The sequence below is a fragment of the Helianthus annuus genome, chromosome 15 (genome assembly GCF_002127325.2).
Source record: "Helianthus annuus cultivar XRQ/B chromosome 15, HanXRQr2.0-SUNRISE, whole genome shotgun sequence".
Taxonomy (NCBI): domain Eukaryota; kingdom Viridiplantae; phylum Streptophyta; class Magnoliopsida; order Asterales; family Asteraceae; genus Helianthus; species Helianthus annuus.
The window spans coordinates 97714310-97732407 of NC_035447.2; the positions used below are offsets into that span (position 1 = coordinate 97714310).

The 18098-nt window shown below is 37.4% G+C and overlaps 3 protein-coding genes and 1 long non-coding RNA gene across 8 annotated transcripts; 2 read left to right on the forward strand and 2 right to left on the reverse strand.

The window, feature by feature from the left end:
* Positions 1 to 1841: 1841 nt before the first annotated feature.
* On the reverse strand, positions 1842 to 5101 carry LOC110912126. Of its 4 annotated transcripts, none has more exons than XR_004882331.1 (10): positions 4431 to 5101; positions 4133 to 4247; positions 3911 to 4005; positions 3620 to 3683; positions 3281 to 3364; positions 3081 to 3204; positions 2904 to 3005; positions 2733 to 2795; positions 2504 to 2590; positions 1842 to 2425 (listed from the first exon to the last, which is right to left on the reverse strand). It is a non-coding gene; the product is annotated as an uncharacterized LOC110912126 (long non-coding RNA). The 4 variants fall into 4 exon arrangements; XR_002577709.2 differs by having other exon boundaries at positions 3081 to 3188; positions 3299 to 3364; positions 4431 to 5096; XR_002577706.2 differs by having other exon boundaries at positions 3081 to 3188; positions 4431 to 5096.
* Positions 5102 to 5250: 149 nt separating this feature from the next.
* Positions 5251 to 8139, forward strand: LOC110912125 (histidine protein methyltransferase 1 homolog). Of its 2 annotated transcripts, XM_022156797.2 has the most exons (8): positions 5253 to 5517; positions 5591 to 5653; positions 5781 to 5847; positions 5998 to 6098; positions 6189 to 6233; positions 6329 to 6610; positions 7039 to 7141; positions 7950 to 8139. In XM_022156797.2, the coding sequence occupies exons 1-8, from the start codon at positions 5365 to 5367 to the stop codon at positions 8030 to 8032; spliced, it is 897 nt and encodes a 298-aa protein (XP_022012489.1). In that variant the 5' UTR covers positions 5253 to 5364; the 3' UTR covers positions 8033 to 8139. The 2 variants fall into 2 exon arrangements, with proteins under 2 accessions (XP_035840601.1, XP_022012489.1); XM_035984708.1 differs by lacking the exon at positions 5781 to 5847 and having other exon boundaries at positions 5251 to 5517; positions 6009 to 6098.
* A 3449-nt stretch (positions 8140 to 11588) lies between these two features.
* Positions 11589 to 13409, forward strand: LOC110912127 (UDP-glycosyltransferase 75C1-like). Its single transcript, XM_022156798.2, has one exon. It carries the CDS (start codon positions 11669 to 11671, stop codon positions 13157 to 13159), a length of 1491 nt encoding a protein of 496 aa, XP_022012490.1. The 5' UTR covers positions 11589 to 11668; the 3' UTR covers positions 13160 to 13409.
* A 456-nt stretch (positions 13410 to 13865) lies between these two features.
* On the reverse strand, positions 13866 to 15332 carry LOC110913995 (UDP-glycosyltransferase 75C1-like). Its single transcript, XM_022158805.2, has one exon. The coding sequence runs from the start codon at positions 15266 to 15268 to the stop codon at positions 13910 to 13912; it is 1359 nt and encodes a 452-aa protein (XP_022014497.1). The 5' UTR covers positions 15269 to 15332; the 3' UTR covers positions 13866 to 13909.
* Positions 15333 to 18098: the final 2766 nt, after the last annotated feature.

Here is an 18098-nt window from a genome sequence, read left to right on the forward strand (position 1 = left end):
CCCAAAATGAGAATGGAAATGCTTTAATGTATGTGAAAATATACAATAGTGGCAGGTTGAGTTGATGAATCCGAACATGATCTATGTATTTATTCTTGTTAAATGCAGTAGTAACTCTGCCTCTGGACACACTTATAACTAGTAACTCGGACACTGACCCGTCAAATTGTAGACATGGTCAAACGGGTTAATGGATTAAAATTAGGTAACTCGAATACTTAAGAGTTTAAAACCATGTACCTAAACAGATCAAATGGGCTGAAATTAGGATTGTAGTAAAGGAATGTGTTTTGGGTTTGATACTAAGATTGGGGTTCTGCAAGGTCCTAGGGCTAGAGGTTGTATTTGGCCCATGGGCTGCTGCGGGGTTCATGCTCATTAGTCAGAAAAATATGATGGTTTCACTTGCATTAAATTCATTAGTGATAAAATGACTTGAAATTCTATGAACACTCTACATACAATAATACAACTTGTTACCACTAGATGATAAAGTGTAGCAAATAGTACTAGACTTGAAATTCTATTGTCTTCATTAACTTCAATGTAGCAAATAGTACACTTCTCCGGTAGTTATCATCTATTGTGTCTACCACTGATATAGGTGTGTGTCGGAGGCAAACCACTAGAAATGTTACTCCTATGGTATAGGTGTGTGTCACTCCTATGGTATAGGTTTCGTGAGTGAGCGACGAGTGATTTGGACAGTCTATCCACAAACCATGTATGAAATTCCGGACTTCACCTATGGACCCCCACAGCAATCTAGTCTGCTTGTGACCGACCATGTTGACCCGACACTTTTCAACCAACGTAGATTTGTTTTGGAACTACAATTATTCATGCTCTACTTTACACCAATTATTTCAAACTATTACCCATTCATGCTCTACTTTACACCAAATGTTTCCAACTAGAGTAAACTTCCGTTTTGCTCCCTGTGGTTTGATCACTTTAACGATTTTGCCCCAAACCTTTAAAATAGCCATTTTCCTCCAATAGTTTGCTATGGTTTTTCCATTGCAGGGAGCAAAATGGAAAAACAGAAAATTTGGATGGAGTTAGAGGCGGGGAGCAAAATGGAAAAACCATAGCAAACTATTGGAGGAAAATGGCTATTTTTAAAGGTTTAGGGCAAAACCGTTAAAGTAACCAAACCACATGGAGCAAAACGAAAGTTTACTCTTCCAACTATTACCTTGGCTTTCTGTAGATAATCTAATAACTAGTTTAATACCCGTCCGTTGGACGGCTTACGCCAACAACGTAACAAACAAAGATAATGTATATTGAGGGTGTTCGGGAACGCTTCTCCTTTTCTTCTTTTCCATATCCATTTTTGAAAAGGTTGCAACCATCTAACTTTTTCTTTTTTTCTTTTCAAAACACTAAAACTCATTCTTGAATATGATCGCGTTAAATAAACTTAGGACGTTTGCGAATACACTGTCCTTCGACATCCACATTAAGATCATCATCGTTGTCTTCTTCAGAAGATAAGGATAAGTACGTTAACAATTTATGAAAGAATGTACGAGCCATGTGATCAAACGTGCAATTAACTAAATGCATATTATAATTCAAAACAGAAAAAAAAAACCCAAGAAACTACCATTCCACAATTTATAAGTCAAAATATAAGCACTAATGGAATTAAAGAACAAACATTAACAGAGTTTAAGAACAAATTCCATGATGCATAATTTAACAGTAGGCACAAATCAAATGCATACAGTATGTATCATGATGCATAACTTGACAAAACTCTCCATATCTTGTATTCAAAAATGTTGGTTCAGGTCCCAAAATACACATCACTATTTGTTTGTAAATAGGCAGAAGAATGAAAATGAATTTATTACTCCTTTATTGCTTGAAACAAATATAGCCAGAGTTAAAGTGTACCATAGAAAAACCACTGCTATCCTATTTGTAATAAACACATAAACATCAAATGTAAAAACTTGGTCCATATCCCCCCAGAACCAGGTCAAACCGAGACCAAGACTAGGTCTACTGACCTGTTAAAACTCACTGCTAACCTGCTAACCTGTGACCCGCGAACAAACCGATTAACCCAACAAAGAGTTTTGATAACTTTTGCAATTACCAACCATTTGACCCGTCTCTTGTCTGGTATTTCAATGTACTACACTGAAATACCTCGTTAAGCAAAACACTTCACATGTTCATAACATGTAAACAAACACATATTTGTATCATAACTGAACATACTAAAAAGTTGTGGAACTGCAAATGCTTTAGATATGGTATGCATGATCATTAAAGAGAATAACAATCTAGAGGAATGATTATTTCTAACCTTACACAAGTCGCAGCGGGTCATTCCTGAGATTAAGCAAGATCTTGAGGATTTTCATGTCACCAATATGAACCGCATCAATGAGTTTCTCTTTCATATGTCCTGCAACAATCAAATACGTGTGTTTAGTCATGTCTATTTTTATTTTTAACATTTTTTTATAAATTGTTGATAACATACCTATAAGATGGTGACATTCTTTCAGTTGTGTCAAGAGAAACTAATGAAGATAGTTCCCATGGCTGCCCAGTGGATGATATCACATACCTGTCAATAAACTTGTTAATCACTATCTTTTTTAATTTTTCAATTCTCATACCTATCAAAAATAAAAAATAAATATGGGTAAAATAGATTTAAGATACACCATCACATTCCCGGTTGTAAGGCAAGAAAGAAAACAACGTACCATTCTTTCTAACCAAGATGAATCTACCCAAGTTAGTTGCAGAAATGCCATTAACGTCTTTGCCTGAAAATGACACAAATCTTGATAATTTAGCAAATGGTCTAACAACATTTGCTTTTATCTGAACAGTGATGTTGGGCATATTTTTAATCTAGATGTCAAATTAAATACCTCCAAATGTTCTAATCGCTCTTTGTCGTCTTATGCAAGTTCTTCATGTGTTTCTGGTCTATTTGATGGGCGAGCACACATATCACAAGCATCAACTTTTTCCTACAATTAATTGATTAAATTTTAGTTAATAAATATAATTGAAAAAAATCAACATCTAATTTAGAGTTATAATACCTGATCAGGTTCTACTTCTTTTCTATGAACTGTTCATCCAATTTTTTGATCAGTTAGTGATCATTTTCTTCCTTGTGCCTAGCTTCCATGCCTACTAATATATCAACACTTAAAAGACAAAAATCTATGTTATTCAGTAATGCAAATATCTTAATTATAACAATCAAAAAATTTTTCTAACAATAATAACGAATAATTACATGATCACTGATAAGAACCTTGAAATATCTACTCTTGTATATCATTTCAGCATAGACCTCCTTTTCCTTTTTACTCTTATGAATCTGTAATAATAAAGACACCACATTAACTCAAAAACAATATAAAGCAATACGCCAGATCATCATTCAAATAATCAAACTCATCTCACATACATGATACTTTCTCTTCACTCACCAGAGATTAAACTAAAATTCACATTTCTCAACAATAGATACTAAAACAACCCAAATTCATGTCATAAGAGAACGTATCATTAAAATTAAACAACTCACTGCCTAAAACTTGCATCAAAGGCAAATAGGAAAGATACAGTGCACCTGAATGACTCCCATGCTAAACCGCCCCTGAATGAGACGTTTGAAAGCGTGACATTTTCTCCAACTGAAATTCAAAAATTGCTGGTCAGGAGCTTTTAAGACAAAACAGAAAAAAAAAAATGAGCAACTAATGTAACTTAAAACTATTGGTCATAATAAATCTCAAGGCATTTCATCAAACACATTTGGTACACATAAAATTCAAAAGTCATTTATTATCTTGATATACAATCAAATTGAAATGGATGGTCGAGGATTGATAAAGATAGAGAAACTGAGCAAAAGACATACTTCAAGCTTTGAATTCAAAATCGTCATCTTCATTTCAGTTCTTCTATAATCTTTGTTCTCCATCAATTCTTTCCATTATAAATACATCCATGTTTCTGCAAATGAAATCATTAAATTATAGCAATACAGTATTGAATTTGTTAAACAACCAACTAATTATCTAATCAACTATTCAAGTTGACTGATTAAAGTAATAAACGATAAAATTAGAGAAGAATCTACCTCATGTTGATAAATCTCCGTTTTCACCGCGGTAACCCTCTTCAATATTAAGCTCCATTGAGTACGAATTTTGTAAGGCATATTACAGAATTCAGATAATTTGAGTTGAATAGAACTGAACAACCACATAAACGATCATTGTTATGAAAATAATCAAATATATAAAGAAGAAAATATCAGTTTTCCAAGCAAGATTGGTCACATTTCGAGGCAACTGGATATAGCAATTACAATTTTACTAATTTCTACCAATAGATAATGTAATACTAGAACAAAATGGTTAAAATCGTTATCAAACCTTTTATCACCAGATCCGAAACCTTAGCAAGGCCTGCCACGACCATCGTAGCCGCGATTGTCTGTGCAGAACCGCTTAAACGAAGTAAATGGAGATGATTTTTGAGGAGATGAAGAGTGTCCACCATGACGGTCAAGATACGGAGGTAGAGGAGGGCTAGGGCTTGTACCACGACGCTTGTTATCACTTTGAAGGTGGCCGCGAAGAAGAAGGATTAGGTCGTTTGTACTATTCAGAACGACTATTAGTTGGACGATCAATGTCTGTGTCATCATTTATGTTCTCTCTGGAATCACTGTCATGCCGTCACGAAGGAGGGAGTAATGGTGGAGAAGATGCGTTTCAATAGAAATAGAAATACTGAAATTTTTGTGGAATATAAAGGAGATAGTATACGGTTGCAGTAGCAGAGAAAGACGGAGAAAGTCTCCACGATCAGGAAACCACCGTAAACCACCGCAAATTAGGAGAGAGTGGATGCTATTTTTTAGCTAAAAGCCTGGAAATTAGGAACAATTTTAGCAACTGCCGTAAACTACCCAATTTACAGTTATTTTTGGAAGAGAAAATTGTTCAGTTGATAATCATCTGCCCTAGTTTTGTGGATGGACGTGGGAATGTGGGCAGAAAAAAATGCTAGCAAAAAAAACCACCGAGAACCGCCCTGAACCGCCATCATAGCGGTTATTTTTGGGAGTTTAAACGGCTGAGATTTCATCTTAGCATGATCTGACGGTGGATATCGATTTAGAAAGCAGTTAGACTTAATGGGTTTAATGTATATATATAATATTTTCAATCTCTACCCTTAATCTTTTGCTTCTTCCAAAACAACCCCCTCATGTCAAACTAGGTTTGAATCCCTCAAGTGTTCTACTACTAAACACTAAATCTGTAACTGTCAATTGCATACCTTGAAGTTCCAGTAGCAGCAATGTGGTCAAATCAATCAGGACTTGATTCCTTCCGCTTGTTTCCTTCAAACGACGACGATACCAAACCACAATTAGGGTTTTCATCTCTCGATGATTCCCCCCAAATTCCATCCCCACTTCCACCTCCTTGCATCGAAGTTCTTCCATCTCAGGTATTCATTCGATTTCATATATTCAAATATCCAATTTCCAACCCTAATTTATGTCGAATTTCATTTACAACAGGTTTCATCTTCTGTAAAACCTACGTTGGAGTCTGTTAATCTGGATGGACTTACTCTTCTTAAGGTTATTAAATGTTCATTTTTTTTATAGATTTTTGATTATTAAGTTTAAGTTTGTGAATTGTGATGGTAACTTTAGTTGTAGAGTGATTTATTTGAAATGTGTATGTGTGTGTGTGTTTTAATTGTAGGGGAGAGTTAGTACTCATGATGTTTTTGCTTTATCGAATTCGGATTTGGTACCTGGAAAATATGAAGGTTTGTGAATGCTGCTTTTTTAATTATAAGCTTCCTGATCAAACCGCCTTGGAGTGTTTTTTTTTTTTTTTTTTAAAACAAGCTTTGATCAAGCACGTTAGCTAGCAATGTGTGTTATTGTGCTTATGGGTCTGTCGTTGTGTGGGCTAGGTGGGCTGAAGCTATGGGAAGGTTCCCTAGATCTGGTTAAGACTCTTCGGTCAGAAGTCGAATCCAACAACTTATCGTTGGCTGGTATGAAAGTACTAGAGGTGGGATCCTAAATCATTACATTGTTGGTATCACTACATTTGTTTTCGAGTCATTTTAATGCTTCCTAACCACATTCAAATAATCTTCAGCTTGGTTGTGGCCACGGGCTTCCTGGAATATATTCTTGTCTACAAGTAAGCACTTATATTCGTTATTTTTTCTTGGTCATTTGTTCTTTACAAAACAATTCATTAAACTGGAAGATGAATTGATTTATTTTGTATATCAGGGCGCGTCTGCCGTACATTTTCAAGATTTCAATTCCGAGGTTTTACAGTGTCTCACAATCCCCAATGTTGTTGCTAATCTTCCTGTAAAATCTCAATCACCGGGTGCTGATTCAGAAGTTCGTTTCTTTGCTGGTGATTGGAGTGAAGTACATCGAATTTTGCCCAATTTACAAACCGATAACCGAGACTCAAACCCGTCTCTTGGTTATGATATCATTCTCATGGCTGAGACAGTTTACTCAATTTCTACTCTCCCTGCCCTTTATGAGCTTATAAAAAAGGTGCCTTATGGTTTCATATAGAGTTATAAAGGTGGGCATATGAGCGTGTTGGGTAACGGGTCAACGCAGGTTAACTTTTTGTACAAGTCCAAACAGGTCGGGTCAGGTTGACTTGACAAACTTTTTGTCTTAATTTTAAACCCTTTATTTTTATAATAAGTTCTGTGTTAAATACAATCACAAAAAAAGTATGTCATTTACATTAATAAACTAGCTCTTTAAGAACGATTTAGTATGTTTTATGCGTTTAACAATCACATGTCATTTTTAGCTGAACTTCTTGATTGCACTGTTGACTCGTTAGAGATAAAACATAATCTGAATAGACCCATTTATAACTAAATGGTCAAAAGTGCCACCTCTATTTCATAGTTGATTATATTTATTTTTTGAACAAACTGACATTATGGTTAGCTGTTTGCTTGTAGTGTATGAGCCGTCCTCATGGAGTCGTTTACATGGCAGCAAAAAAGTACTATTTTGGGGTTGGAGGGGGATCGAGACGTTTCATATCATTGGTCGAGAAAGATGGTGAGCTGTTTCTCTCTTTGTTAAATTAGAAGAATGGATCTGCTTATTTATAAATTCCTGGATTGAGTATCATATATTTTTATTTATTTATTAGATAATTATCCTTCTAGATGAAGATTGTGAGTCATTGTTTCTTTAGTATAAGGGTTATCATCAAGAAAAAATTTATAATTAGGGCTTAAGGTTGTGAGCTTGGTTTAAAAAGGTGTGCCTCATGTACTTTTGGTCAAAATTAGGTTTGTATGAGAATTATATGTCAAAACAACCAAATAATGAAGAAAATATGAAAGATTTGCTTGATTAAAAGGTTGACATGTAAAAAAGATGAGAGACATGGTTGTAAATAAAGCCGATTTGGTTGTACATAGAGCAACACATCGCGCACGTGATGCGCGTGCTTCACGCTTTTTTTTGTAACCAAGGTTGTGAGATATGAGTTAGTTATATTAGACTTGAGAGAGTTTACCGAGTATATAATTGAGCATCTTTGGGACAGTTGTTTTACCGATCAAAAGTAAACCGTTATCCGGGGAGTTGACTTTTCTTTTGTATATAAGTCATTATCTTTTATTATTCTATTTTGTATATTTACGGTGCAATTTCTTTGTAATTTGATCCTGGTCATGTCAGTTTTTGAGGTCAATGAGACAAAATCTCAACTTGAAGATTGATACCCTGTCTTTTTATTTTGTAGAAACAACTTTTGGTCATGAATAATATGTGTCAAACTTCGAATCTTAAAAATTAACAGCTTTAACGCGATATTCTAATGGCATTTTCTGTAAATTGCGCCCCTTTTTATCCTCAGGTGTTATGGTGGCTAGCCTCATTGCTGAGGTAGGGGGTGGATCCTCTAATGTTCGTGAAGTATGGAAACTCCAATTCAAGTAAAGTTTCTAATATCTCCATATGAATGAACTTCATTGAATGTTTATTGTATTTTCTCCCGGATTCCTTATTATACTAAATAGATAATCAATTTTATTTTCTTCTGCCTAGTTATAGTCTTTTAAAATGGCTCTATATAATTTGGATGTGAAATGACTGATTTACCCTCTAAGAAAAACTCACCATCAGTTGATCAGACATGCATCATTAGATAGAGCATTTGAATTTTGGTTTTAAAAATTGCACATAAGACGCCGCGAGGAGACAAGCGTATATGAAGTGCATGTCAAAATCATGTGGCAGCGCTTCTTGTATATGGGCTTATTTTGTGCATGAATAGGCTGTACATATAAGTTATTTATATATATGAAATCATATGTATATATAGGTTAACCCACTACATATTCAAGACCTTTTCTTTAACTCTTGTCATTTTGTGCATGAAGAGGCTGTACATATAAGTTATTTATAGGGATTTTTACACATTTCCCCTTCCTAAGATGCTTATTACATATTTACCCAATTATAAAATTCAATTACATATTTCCCCTCTTTAACCTATATATAATACATATTTCCCCTCCCTAACCCATATATATTACATATTTCCCCTTTTCATTAAAATTACTCTTATTGAATGACTATTTTACCCTTAATGAGTTATTAAATAAATATTTACATATTTCCCTTTCTAATATCATCATTCAATCACATATTTCCCCAATTCATATAGTATTTCCCCAATTCTTCTACTTGCTACTCTTCTCAAACAATACATACTCATAATTGTGTTGTGTTGTGACAATGAGACCAGAGTTGTTGAAAGACGCTAGTGTACTTTAGAGAGAGGATTATGGGATGTTAATTTCTAGAGAGTGAGGTTAGCGGTGGTGATCGGTGGTGGCGAGTGGCAAAAAGGGCAGAGAGAGACTCTAGGGAGGAAGAGAGATTTGAGAACGAGTAGAGTAGAGTTTGAATTTGTAGTTTTTTAACAGTTACAGAATTTAAAGGAGATGAAATTTGAAGAGTTATATAAAATATAGAATACATCCAGATGTAGAACAATACTATGAAATATGGATCAAAAGAAATTACTTCCAATTACAGTAAACTTTAGGTTTCAAATTGCCTTTGAATATAACATATTGATACAACTATGAAGCCTCGAATCAACTGAGCTAATCCAAAATAAACAAAAGAAATATATAAATAAAAAAATTCCCTCAAATACAAGCTAATTCCTTTGGTGACAGTCGACAGAACCTAGCTATGATTTATGTAACTAGTTGATTTCTCAAAGCAACCTACTTAAAGTTACAATCCGCATCCCAAAGCACACCTGCATGTAAATTCAGCATATAGACATGTTACAAACCAAAATCATTATCGATTTACAATCTGGAAGCCGTTGAAGAAATCCAACTGTTAAAACAGTCAAAATTGAGAAGGTTTCTTCAACTGAGTCCAAAAAAAAAAACTTTGCGAAATACGGCTGCCAAAAAGAACGATGTTGGTGGCGTCTTCTTCTGCTCGTCTAGGGTTTGGCGTTGTCTCCTTTGGTGTCATGTGCACTTTAACGATTATCAGGGGAAGGGGAAGAAGACCAACGAAGTCTGAAGTAGGGTTTGGTGTGGGGAGAGGAAGAGATTGTAAGAAGAAAAAGGGTAATTGAGTAATTTCTGAAAAAAAGGGGAAATATGTATATATAGGTTAACCCACTACATATTCAAGACCTTTTTTTTAACTCTTTGTCATTTTTTGAAAATATTTGGTGAATTGTAATCGTTGGAGTGTTTAATACGTAAATAACATGTAAAAACAAGTACCCATTGCAGGTACAGTTATTATCAGAAGAGTAAATTTCAAAGTTCGTCCTTTATGTATGTCTAATATATCAAAGTATGTCCTTTATCTTTAATATCTTCAAGAAACATACTTAATGTTTGCAAATCCTTACATGTTACGTCCTTTAGTCCTAATCCAGTTACTTTTCATGGTTAAATTTGACTAAGTCAACCCCACATAAGGGTATTTTAGTCATTTTGCCTTGAACATTAAAATAAATAATAAACAAAACAATTTAAAAACACATAAATATAAATCCCTCTTTATCTCTCTGAAGAATTCTGTATAACCTTCTCCTTTTTATCTCTAATTGACCTAACTCTACCTCCACCTTAACTCCACCACCATCTACTACCACCACACCTCCACCACCACCTCCACCGCCGCCACCTCAACTCCACGTCCACCACCACTCCACCTAACATAACTGCACATCAGCAACCAAAACGCATACACAAATCAACAATGTCTCTAATCAAACACTCAATTCACTAAAACAAACACAGTTTAACCTCAGATCCACTACAATTACGCTTACAAAATCAACAAACACCTCAACCGTAAACAAATTACCAGATGAACAGGCACTTTGATGCGTTTGACAACCAGCACCTCCTCCACCGTATCATCACCACCCCCAAATCCAAAATCAAATCAAATCAAACCCGTATCATCTCCTCCACCGTACCTACCACCAGCACCTCCTCCACCGTATCTACACTCGTTTCTTTATTCTTGAACATTAATCGAGATGGAGGGTGGTGGGTTTTTGTCTGAAGCAGAGAGAGAGAACGACGGTAGAACAGTTAGGGTTCCGATCTGAAAATAAAACCCTAAATGTAAAAAACACCTATATGTTTCAATAACCTGCAAAAAAATGAAAAATTAGGGTTCCGATCTGGTAGAACAGTTAGAGAGAGAGAACGACGGCAGGTGGGTGGTGTAGCGACGGCGATCTGCAATGAGGTAGTGGTGGTGGCAAGTGGGTTGTGGTGGTGGTAGAATAGTTAGAGAGAGAGAGAAGCGGCGGCGGCAGGTGGGTCGTGGTGGTGGCAGGTGGGTCGGTTTGGTGGTTTGGAGCAGAGTAAACTTGCAGGTGAAGTGGTGGTGGTGGCAGATCGGTGGTGGTGGTGGTGGTGGTGGTGGCGGTGGCGGTGGCGGTGGCGGTGGCAGGTGGGTTGTGGTTGTGGGGGTAGGATAATTAGAAAGAGAGAGGGGGAGAAGATTATCTGTATATATACACACATATAACTCTAAATACATACATACAGACATATATAATTCTATAATTCTAAAATTGTTTTATTTATTGGTTTTATGATTATTTATTATAATATTTAGGATAAAATGACTAAAATACCCTTATGTGGGGTTGACTTAGTCAAATTTAACCATGAAAAGTAACTGGATTAGGACTAAAGGACGTAACATGTAAGGATTTGCAAACATTAAGTATGTTTCTTGAAGATATTAAAGATAAAGGACATACTTTGATATATTAGACATACATAAAGGACGAACTTTGAAATTTACTCTTATCAGAATAATCATATACACTTTATTTTATATTGTGTTACAAATTTTAGAACAAGACAATAATTGTTATAGTGCACGTTGTAGTAGTGGATGATGATGACGGTTTAAACAATGCTAGCCATACAATCTGAGATCAAGATTATACAAGTATACATACCGATGATACTAGCCATACAAAATCTTAGATCATCAAGATAATATAGAACAAAAAACGAAGATGAATAACTCTTTCTAAATCTTTTAGAGTACCAATACTAAATGCCAATTCATTTAATTTCAATACTGCTGAGATGCAAACTACAACTTGGACCACTTCATCCACAGTTTTCTTTCCTTTTCATCCACAAAAGCTCTCAAGGTTGTCATGTGATCATGCAAACCTCTAGCAGAATGACAGGCCATAGGAAAATCCTGATCGTCGCCTATTCAGGGAAAGGCCACATAAATCCAGCCCTCCGGTTCGCCAACCGCCTCCTCAAATTGGGTGTCAATGTCACCTTCTGCACCAGTCTCTCCGTTGTTCAACGCATCGACAACGAAACCATCCCTCAGGGCCTAACGTTCGCTCCTTTCTCCGACGGGCACGACCGCGGAAAACAACCAAATACACCTCTCCAACAGTTTATCTCTGATTTCGAAACAAACGGTGCTCGTGCCGCGGCTGAAGTTATCCTCTCTGCTGCGGACACAGGTCAACCGTTTGACTGTTTGGTCTACACCACTGTGATACCATGGGTAGCGCGGGTGGCGCATGCCCATGGTGTCAAATCCACTCTCCTGTGGTGCCAGCCAGCAACCGTATTGGATATTTACTACTACTATTTTAATGGATATCAAAGTTTGATATCTAGTAACAACAACAACCCAACGTTTCCGATCAATTTGCCCGGATTGCCACCGCTAACCATCGCGGATTTGCCTTCTTTTTTGCTGGCTTCATGCCCCAAGGAACACGAGTTTCTTCTACAGATTATGAAAGATCATATTGATGTACTGAAATTAACTACAAGTATTCCAAGAATACTTGTAAACGCTGTTGATGAACTTGAAACCAAATCCATCCGGGCAATTGAGAAACTCGAGTTCCTTCCGATCGGGCCGTTAATTCGGTCCGACGGAAAAGACTCGGCAGAGCATTCTCTGGGAATGGATTTCTTCGAGAAAACAGATGACCATTATATCGAATGGTTAAACACACAAGCGAAATCGTCTGTCGTGTATGTTTCATTCGGAACCATAGCAACTTTTCAGATGGAGCAACTGGAGGAGATGGCAGTCGGGTTGATGGAGATTCGCAGGCCCTTTTTATGGGTGATAAGAGACAGTGAGCAAGCGGAAAGATTGCGTAAGATGGGGGGATTGCAGAACCAGGGAATGATAGTGGGATGGTGTTCTCAGGTGGAGGTATTGAGCCACGAAGCAATTGGGTGTGTTGTGATGCATTGTGGGTGGAATTCGACGGTGGAGGTGTTGGTGGCCGGGGTTCGTATTGTGGCATTTCCGCAGTGGTCGGATCAGGGAACGAACGCGAAGATGGTCGAAGATGTGTGGAAAACCGGGGTGCGGGTGAGAACGAGGGAGGGGGGTGGAATGGTGGAGGGGATGGAGATTGGGCGGTGTGTGGAGATGGTGATGGAGGATGAACAGATGAAGACGAATGCTGAGAAATGGAAGGAGGTTACAAGAGAAGCTCTCAACAATGGTGGATCATCCACCATCAACCTTCAAAGTTTCTTGCATGATCTTTGAAGCATATGACTGTAATGCATAAAGCTGCTGCCTAATGTACAGGCAATCTAAATCTCTATGTTTCTCTTTGTTTGAAACTTGAAAGCCCTTGAATCGTGTTGAAGTATGATGGATTCAGTTGTCCAGTAAACGGATAAATGGACAACAATAGCACATGCGTGACAATATAATCAAATGATATCAATAGCCAAATCTAATCACCGCTGTGTAAACATGTTATCTTTTAAGAAAAAACTTTATATTTTATTTACATTTGTGTCTACATAATCTATTAGAATCTGAAACAAAATGGTTCTTTTAAAAGAACATGTTCCCTTATTTTTGTAATAGATACTATAAGACTCTCAATGTTGAGTTTATTAAAAAATTTCCAACAAGCGACTTATAAGTACCGAGTAAAATTAAATTTGAGCTTAATACTAAGAAAAAAGTATTTTGGTTTCTGGGATTAGGATCAAATACAAAGGATCCTAATTGTAAGAAGTGTAAGAAGGATTTATAAAGTGACAAGTGTCCAATAACCTAAAAAAACCCACTACACAAAAAAACCCCACTAAAAAAAAAAAAAAAAAACCTTAAACATCCACCACCACCAAAAACCTAAACCCTCACACCCCCCCCCCCCCCCCCCCCCCCCGCCCCCCACCACCCCACATCACCCACCAAAAAAAAATTTTTTTTTTATACAACACACATACAAAAGCAGTCATAACCGAAACAATGGTCATTTACCTCCATACCCTTCAAGTTTCATAGATAATGTAAGAAAGTTTGAAGGTTAATGGTGGATGATCCACCATTATCAAGAGCTTCTCTTGTCACCTCTCTCCATTTCTCAGCATTCATCTTCATCTGTTCATCTTCCATCACCATCTCCACACACCTCTTAATCTCCTTCCCCTCCAACATCCCATCCTCCTCCCTCGTCCTCACCCGCACCCCGATTTTCCACACATCTTCAATCATCTTCGCATTCATCGGCTGATCCGACCACTGCGCAAACGCCACAGTACGAACCCCTGCCACCAACACCTCCACCGTCGAATTCCACCCGCAATGCATCACAACACACCCAATTGCTTCGTGGCTCAATACCTCCACTTGAGAACACCATCCCACTATCATCCCATGTTTCCCCAATCCCGCTATCTTTCGCACTCTTTCCGCTTGATTACTGTCTCTTATCACCCATAAAAACGGCCTGCGAATCTCTCTTAACCCGATCGCCATCTCCTCTAGCTGTTCCATTCGGAAACTCGCTATTGTCCCGAATGAAACATACACAACTGACGATTTCGGTTGCGTGTTTAACCATTGGATGTAATCGTCTTCTGTTTTCTCGAAGAAATCCATTCCTGGAGAATACTCTGAAGAGTTTCTTCCGTCAGACCTAATCAAAGGCCCGATCGGAAGAAACTCGAGCTCCTTAACTGCTCGAATAGAGTCGAATTCGAGTTCATCAACAGTGTTTACAAGTATTCTTGGAATACTTGTATCTAGTTTTAGTACTTTGATATGATCATGCATAACTTGAACAAGAAACTCGTGTTCCTTCGGGCACGAAGCCAACAAAAACGAAGGGAAATCCGCGATTGATAGCTCTGGCAACCCAGGCAGATCGATCAGAAACGTTGGGTGGTTGTTGTTGCAGGATATCAAACTTTGATATTCATTGAAATAGTAGTAGTAGCTATCCAGGATGGATGCTGACTGGCACCATAAAAGTGCGGATTTGATACCGTGGGCATGCGCTACACGTGCTGCCCACGGTATCACAGTGGTGTAGACCAAACAGTCAAACGGTTGCCCTGTGTGCGCGGCAGAGGAAATAACCTCTGCCGCAGAACGGGCACCATTTGTTTCAAAATCGGAGACAAATTGTTGGAGGGGTGTATTTGGTTGTTTTCCGCGGTCGTGGCCATCGGAGAACGGGGCAAAAGTTAGGCCCGGAGGGATGGTTTCGTTGTCGATAAGTTGAATGACGGAGAGACTGGTGCAAAAGGTGACTTGGACGCCAGTTTGAAGGAGGCAGTTGGCGAACCGGAGGGCCGGGTTGATGTGGCCTTTGCCGGAGTACGCAACGATCAGGATTTTTCGGTGGCTTGTCATGGTGGTGGAGGGTGGCTGTGGTCACACGGCAACATGTAACATATATATTGTATTTAAAGAGTTGGTGTGGATAGTTCCAAAAAACAAAAAGATAGAACTGTGGATGATTAAAATAGAAATAAAAATAAAAACAAATCAACAAGTTTGACATTGTGGATTGATGTTAACATGTTTGAAAATTGTTGATTAAACAACAATCAAAATGTTAAATAATTGAGTTGTTGATAAACAAGTTTGAAATCCGGCCTGGATCATGGGTAACACATAGTGAGTTGGGGACTTTGAGTTGGAGCGGTGTTTCACCCAGGTCGTGTGACCCCATTACACATAGTCTAAGGGACTGCTTGGCAACTTCCGAATGGTTAAGTATTGAACCAGTAAGAGGTCTGAACCATTAAGAGGTTGTATAATGCTTAACCGTTTAGAGACAAATGTTTGACTAATTCAGATTAGCGGTTTTAACCATTCAGACTTAGTATAATGCTTAACCATTCAGAGGCAAATGTCTGAACCATTCAGACATGTGTTCGCAAAACAAGCAGTCTGAACCATTAAGTGCTGAACCAGTAAAAGGTCTGAACATTAAGAGCCCCGTTAAGAGGTAGACACGTGTTTCTATATGATTCTTTATATACCATACCAATAAGATAATAAAATTTTGTCATTCTCGTGTAGTTACACCTCCTGTTAGTAACTAAGGCCGATAAAAAGCCAAAATTAATACTGGAAGTTTATGGCTTATTATAAGGTTCGTATACTAACCCATGATGTGAGCTAGGGTTGCAATAAAAAAGAACGAGCACGAACAAGGCTTTGTTCATGTTCGTTCACTAAGGAATGAGGATAAATCTTGAGAGAGCTTTTGTGATTGTTATTGACTAGTGGTATGCCTCGCCCGCGTTGCGGGGCGCTAAGCCGAACATTTCTTAGTTTCATAACATGTACGTATGTATTTTAGTTACTTGTACATACTACTTATAACACGATCTTAATAAAAAATACACTGAGTCAACCAATTAAACCAAAACACTACCATAGTTTTGTTAAAAAAAAACTAAAATGATGGAAAACCTGCAATTTTGAGTTGGGGACAAAATAGTAATTTGTCAGAACCAATGAGTGAGTGCTACATACCTGCTTGACACAAAATTTAAATTGAGTCAACGAAGTAAAATAAAAACTACTATAGTTTTGCAAAAAATAAATAAATAAATAAATAAATAAAACAAAGAAAAACTAAAACGATGGCAAGACTACAAATTTTTTAACTGGAGGCAAAATCGCAATTTTAGAAATGAGGGTACACTCATAATTCTAAAGTGAGGGCAAATTCGTAATTTTAAGCTGGTGGCAATACCATAATTTTATTTTGAACTGGGGGCAAATTCATAGTTTTGAACTAAGGGCAAAATCATAATTTTGACATGGGGACAAAAGCATAATTTTATTTTGAACTGTGGGGAAAAAAGTAATTTTGAACTCAGAGCGAAATCGTAATTTTTGAAATGGAGACTGATAGCAAATGCATGTACTTTAAGTTTTAATATTATTTGATGCTTTTAATACATGTACTTTATCTACTACTCTCTACTTCCGCTGCATTGTGAAACTGGTATACAATTGTTACGCTCAAACCCAACATTCGGTCCCACCAGGAAATAGGGGAATGACACGAGAACACCTAGTGAAACACTGGCAACTGAAAGGGTGAAGAACTGTAACACCTCGAATTTTTTGTGTCCAATAAATAAATGACACGTGTCAAATACGACAAAAAAAAAAAATAACATAAACCCGGATTTAATTAAGATATGCGGTAGGATTTTCGGATATGTCGACATGTTAATTTTATACCTCTGAGCGACTCCGTTATTATAAATCCCGAGACCCCAAGCAAATTTATAAGCACCTAATCTTAATCGGGTCATCATTAATATTAATCAAAAACATCCAAGTTAATAAAATGGGTTCTAAGAAAATAATGCAATGCAAATGATAAGACATGAGCCCATCCTCTTTTGCAAACCCATATTGCATAATGGGGTAGACATCTGGTCAAGTATGGGTAAAAGGCCAGCCATCAAAATTATTAATTCAAAGTTGACCGTTCAATGCATGAAAGGTTATTTTTTTTGCCTCTGTTGAGCATTTACGGACCGTAAGGATCATGCCTTACGGATCGCAAGGGGGTGAAGGGGTAAAAGTGTTTCCGCCACAGGCTTACGGACCGCAAGGCCCAAGCCATACGGTCCGTAAACGATGCCCAGCGACAGAAAGTTGGCTGTTGGCTGTTTAAAGCGGTAAAACATTAATGTAAGGATCTTCCAAAGATATGGGCGACCCCTAATCACTCCCTAACACTATAGGACACTTGTTGATGATCAAGGAGCATGGGTAGGCTTGTTTGTCAACAATCTAGGGCCTTATGAGCACTATATAAGGGCCTCATTGCACAACAAGTCCTTCACACCCTTCTCTTGCATCTCTGATCATCTCTGGAGCTCAAGACTTCTATCTAAGCTTCACATTTCGTGCATAGAACTTCTGTAAGTTGGTTCAACCCTTTATGGTTTAGTTTTTGCTTAGTTTTAGCTTAAAAGTCAAACCGTCGTAATTAGCGGTTGACATAACGGTTAATCACAAATGGTCCAGTGATTAACCGAATCAAAAGTAGTTATAAGTTGGTATTCATGTGGGCTTTAAACCCTTAAAAGGGTTCCCCCTGATCATCACTCTAACTAGTTCAAATGACGAGTCAAACATGCTTAGAAAAAGTCAACAGAAGTACTATTTTGCGATTTACGCATAATCTGTAATGTAGATGATATGT

Bases quoted from the DNA above. Each gene is read 5' to 3' on its own strand.
- LOC110912125 (XM_022156797.2), top strand. From the start codon at position 5,365: ATGTGGTCAAATCAATCAGGACTTGATTCCTTCCGCTTGTTTCCTTCA. The intron at 5,654-5,780 runs GTTATTAAATGT...TTTTAATTGTAG, and splicing joins ATGGACTTACTCTTCTTAAG to GGGAGAGTTAGTACTCATGA. The intron at 5,848-5,997 runs GTTTGTGAATGC...TGTGTGGGCTAG, and splicing joins GGTACCTGGAAAATATGAAG to GTGGGCTGAAGCTATGGGAA.
- LOC110912127 (XM_022156798.2), top strand. From the start codon at position 11,669: ATGCCAATTCATTTAATTTCAATACTGCTGAGATGCAAACTACAACTT.
- LOC110913995 (XM_022158805.2), bottom strand. From the start codon at position 15,268: ATGACAAGCCACCGAAAAATCCTGATCGTTGCGTACTCCGGCAAAGGC.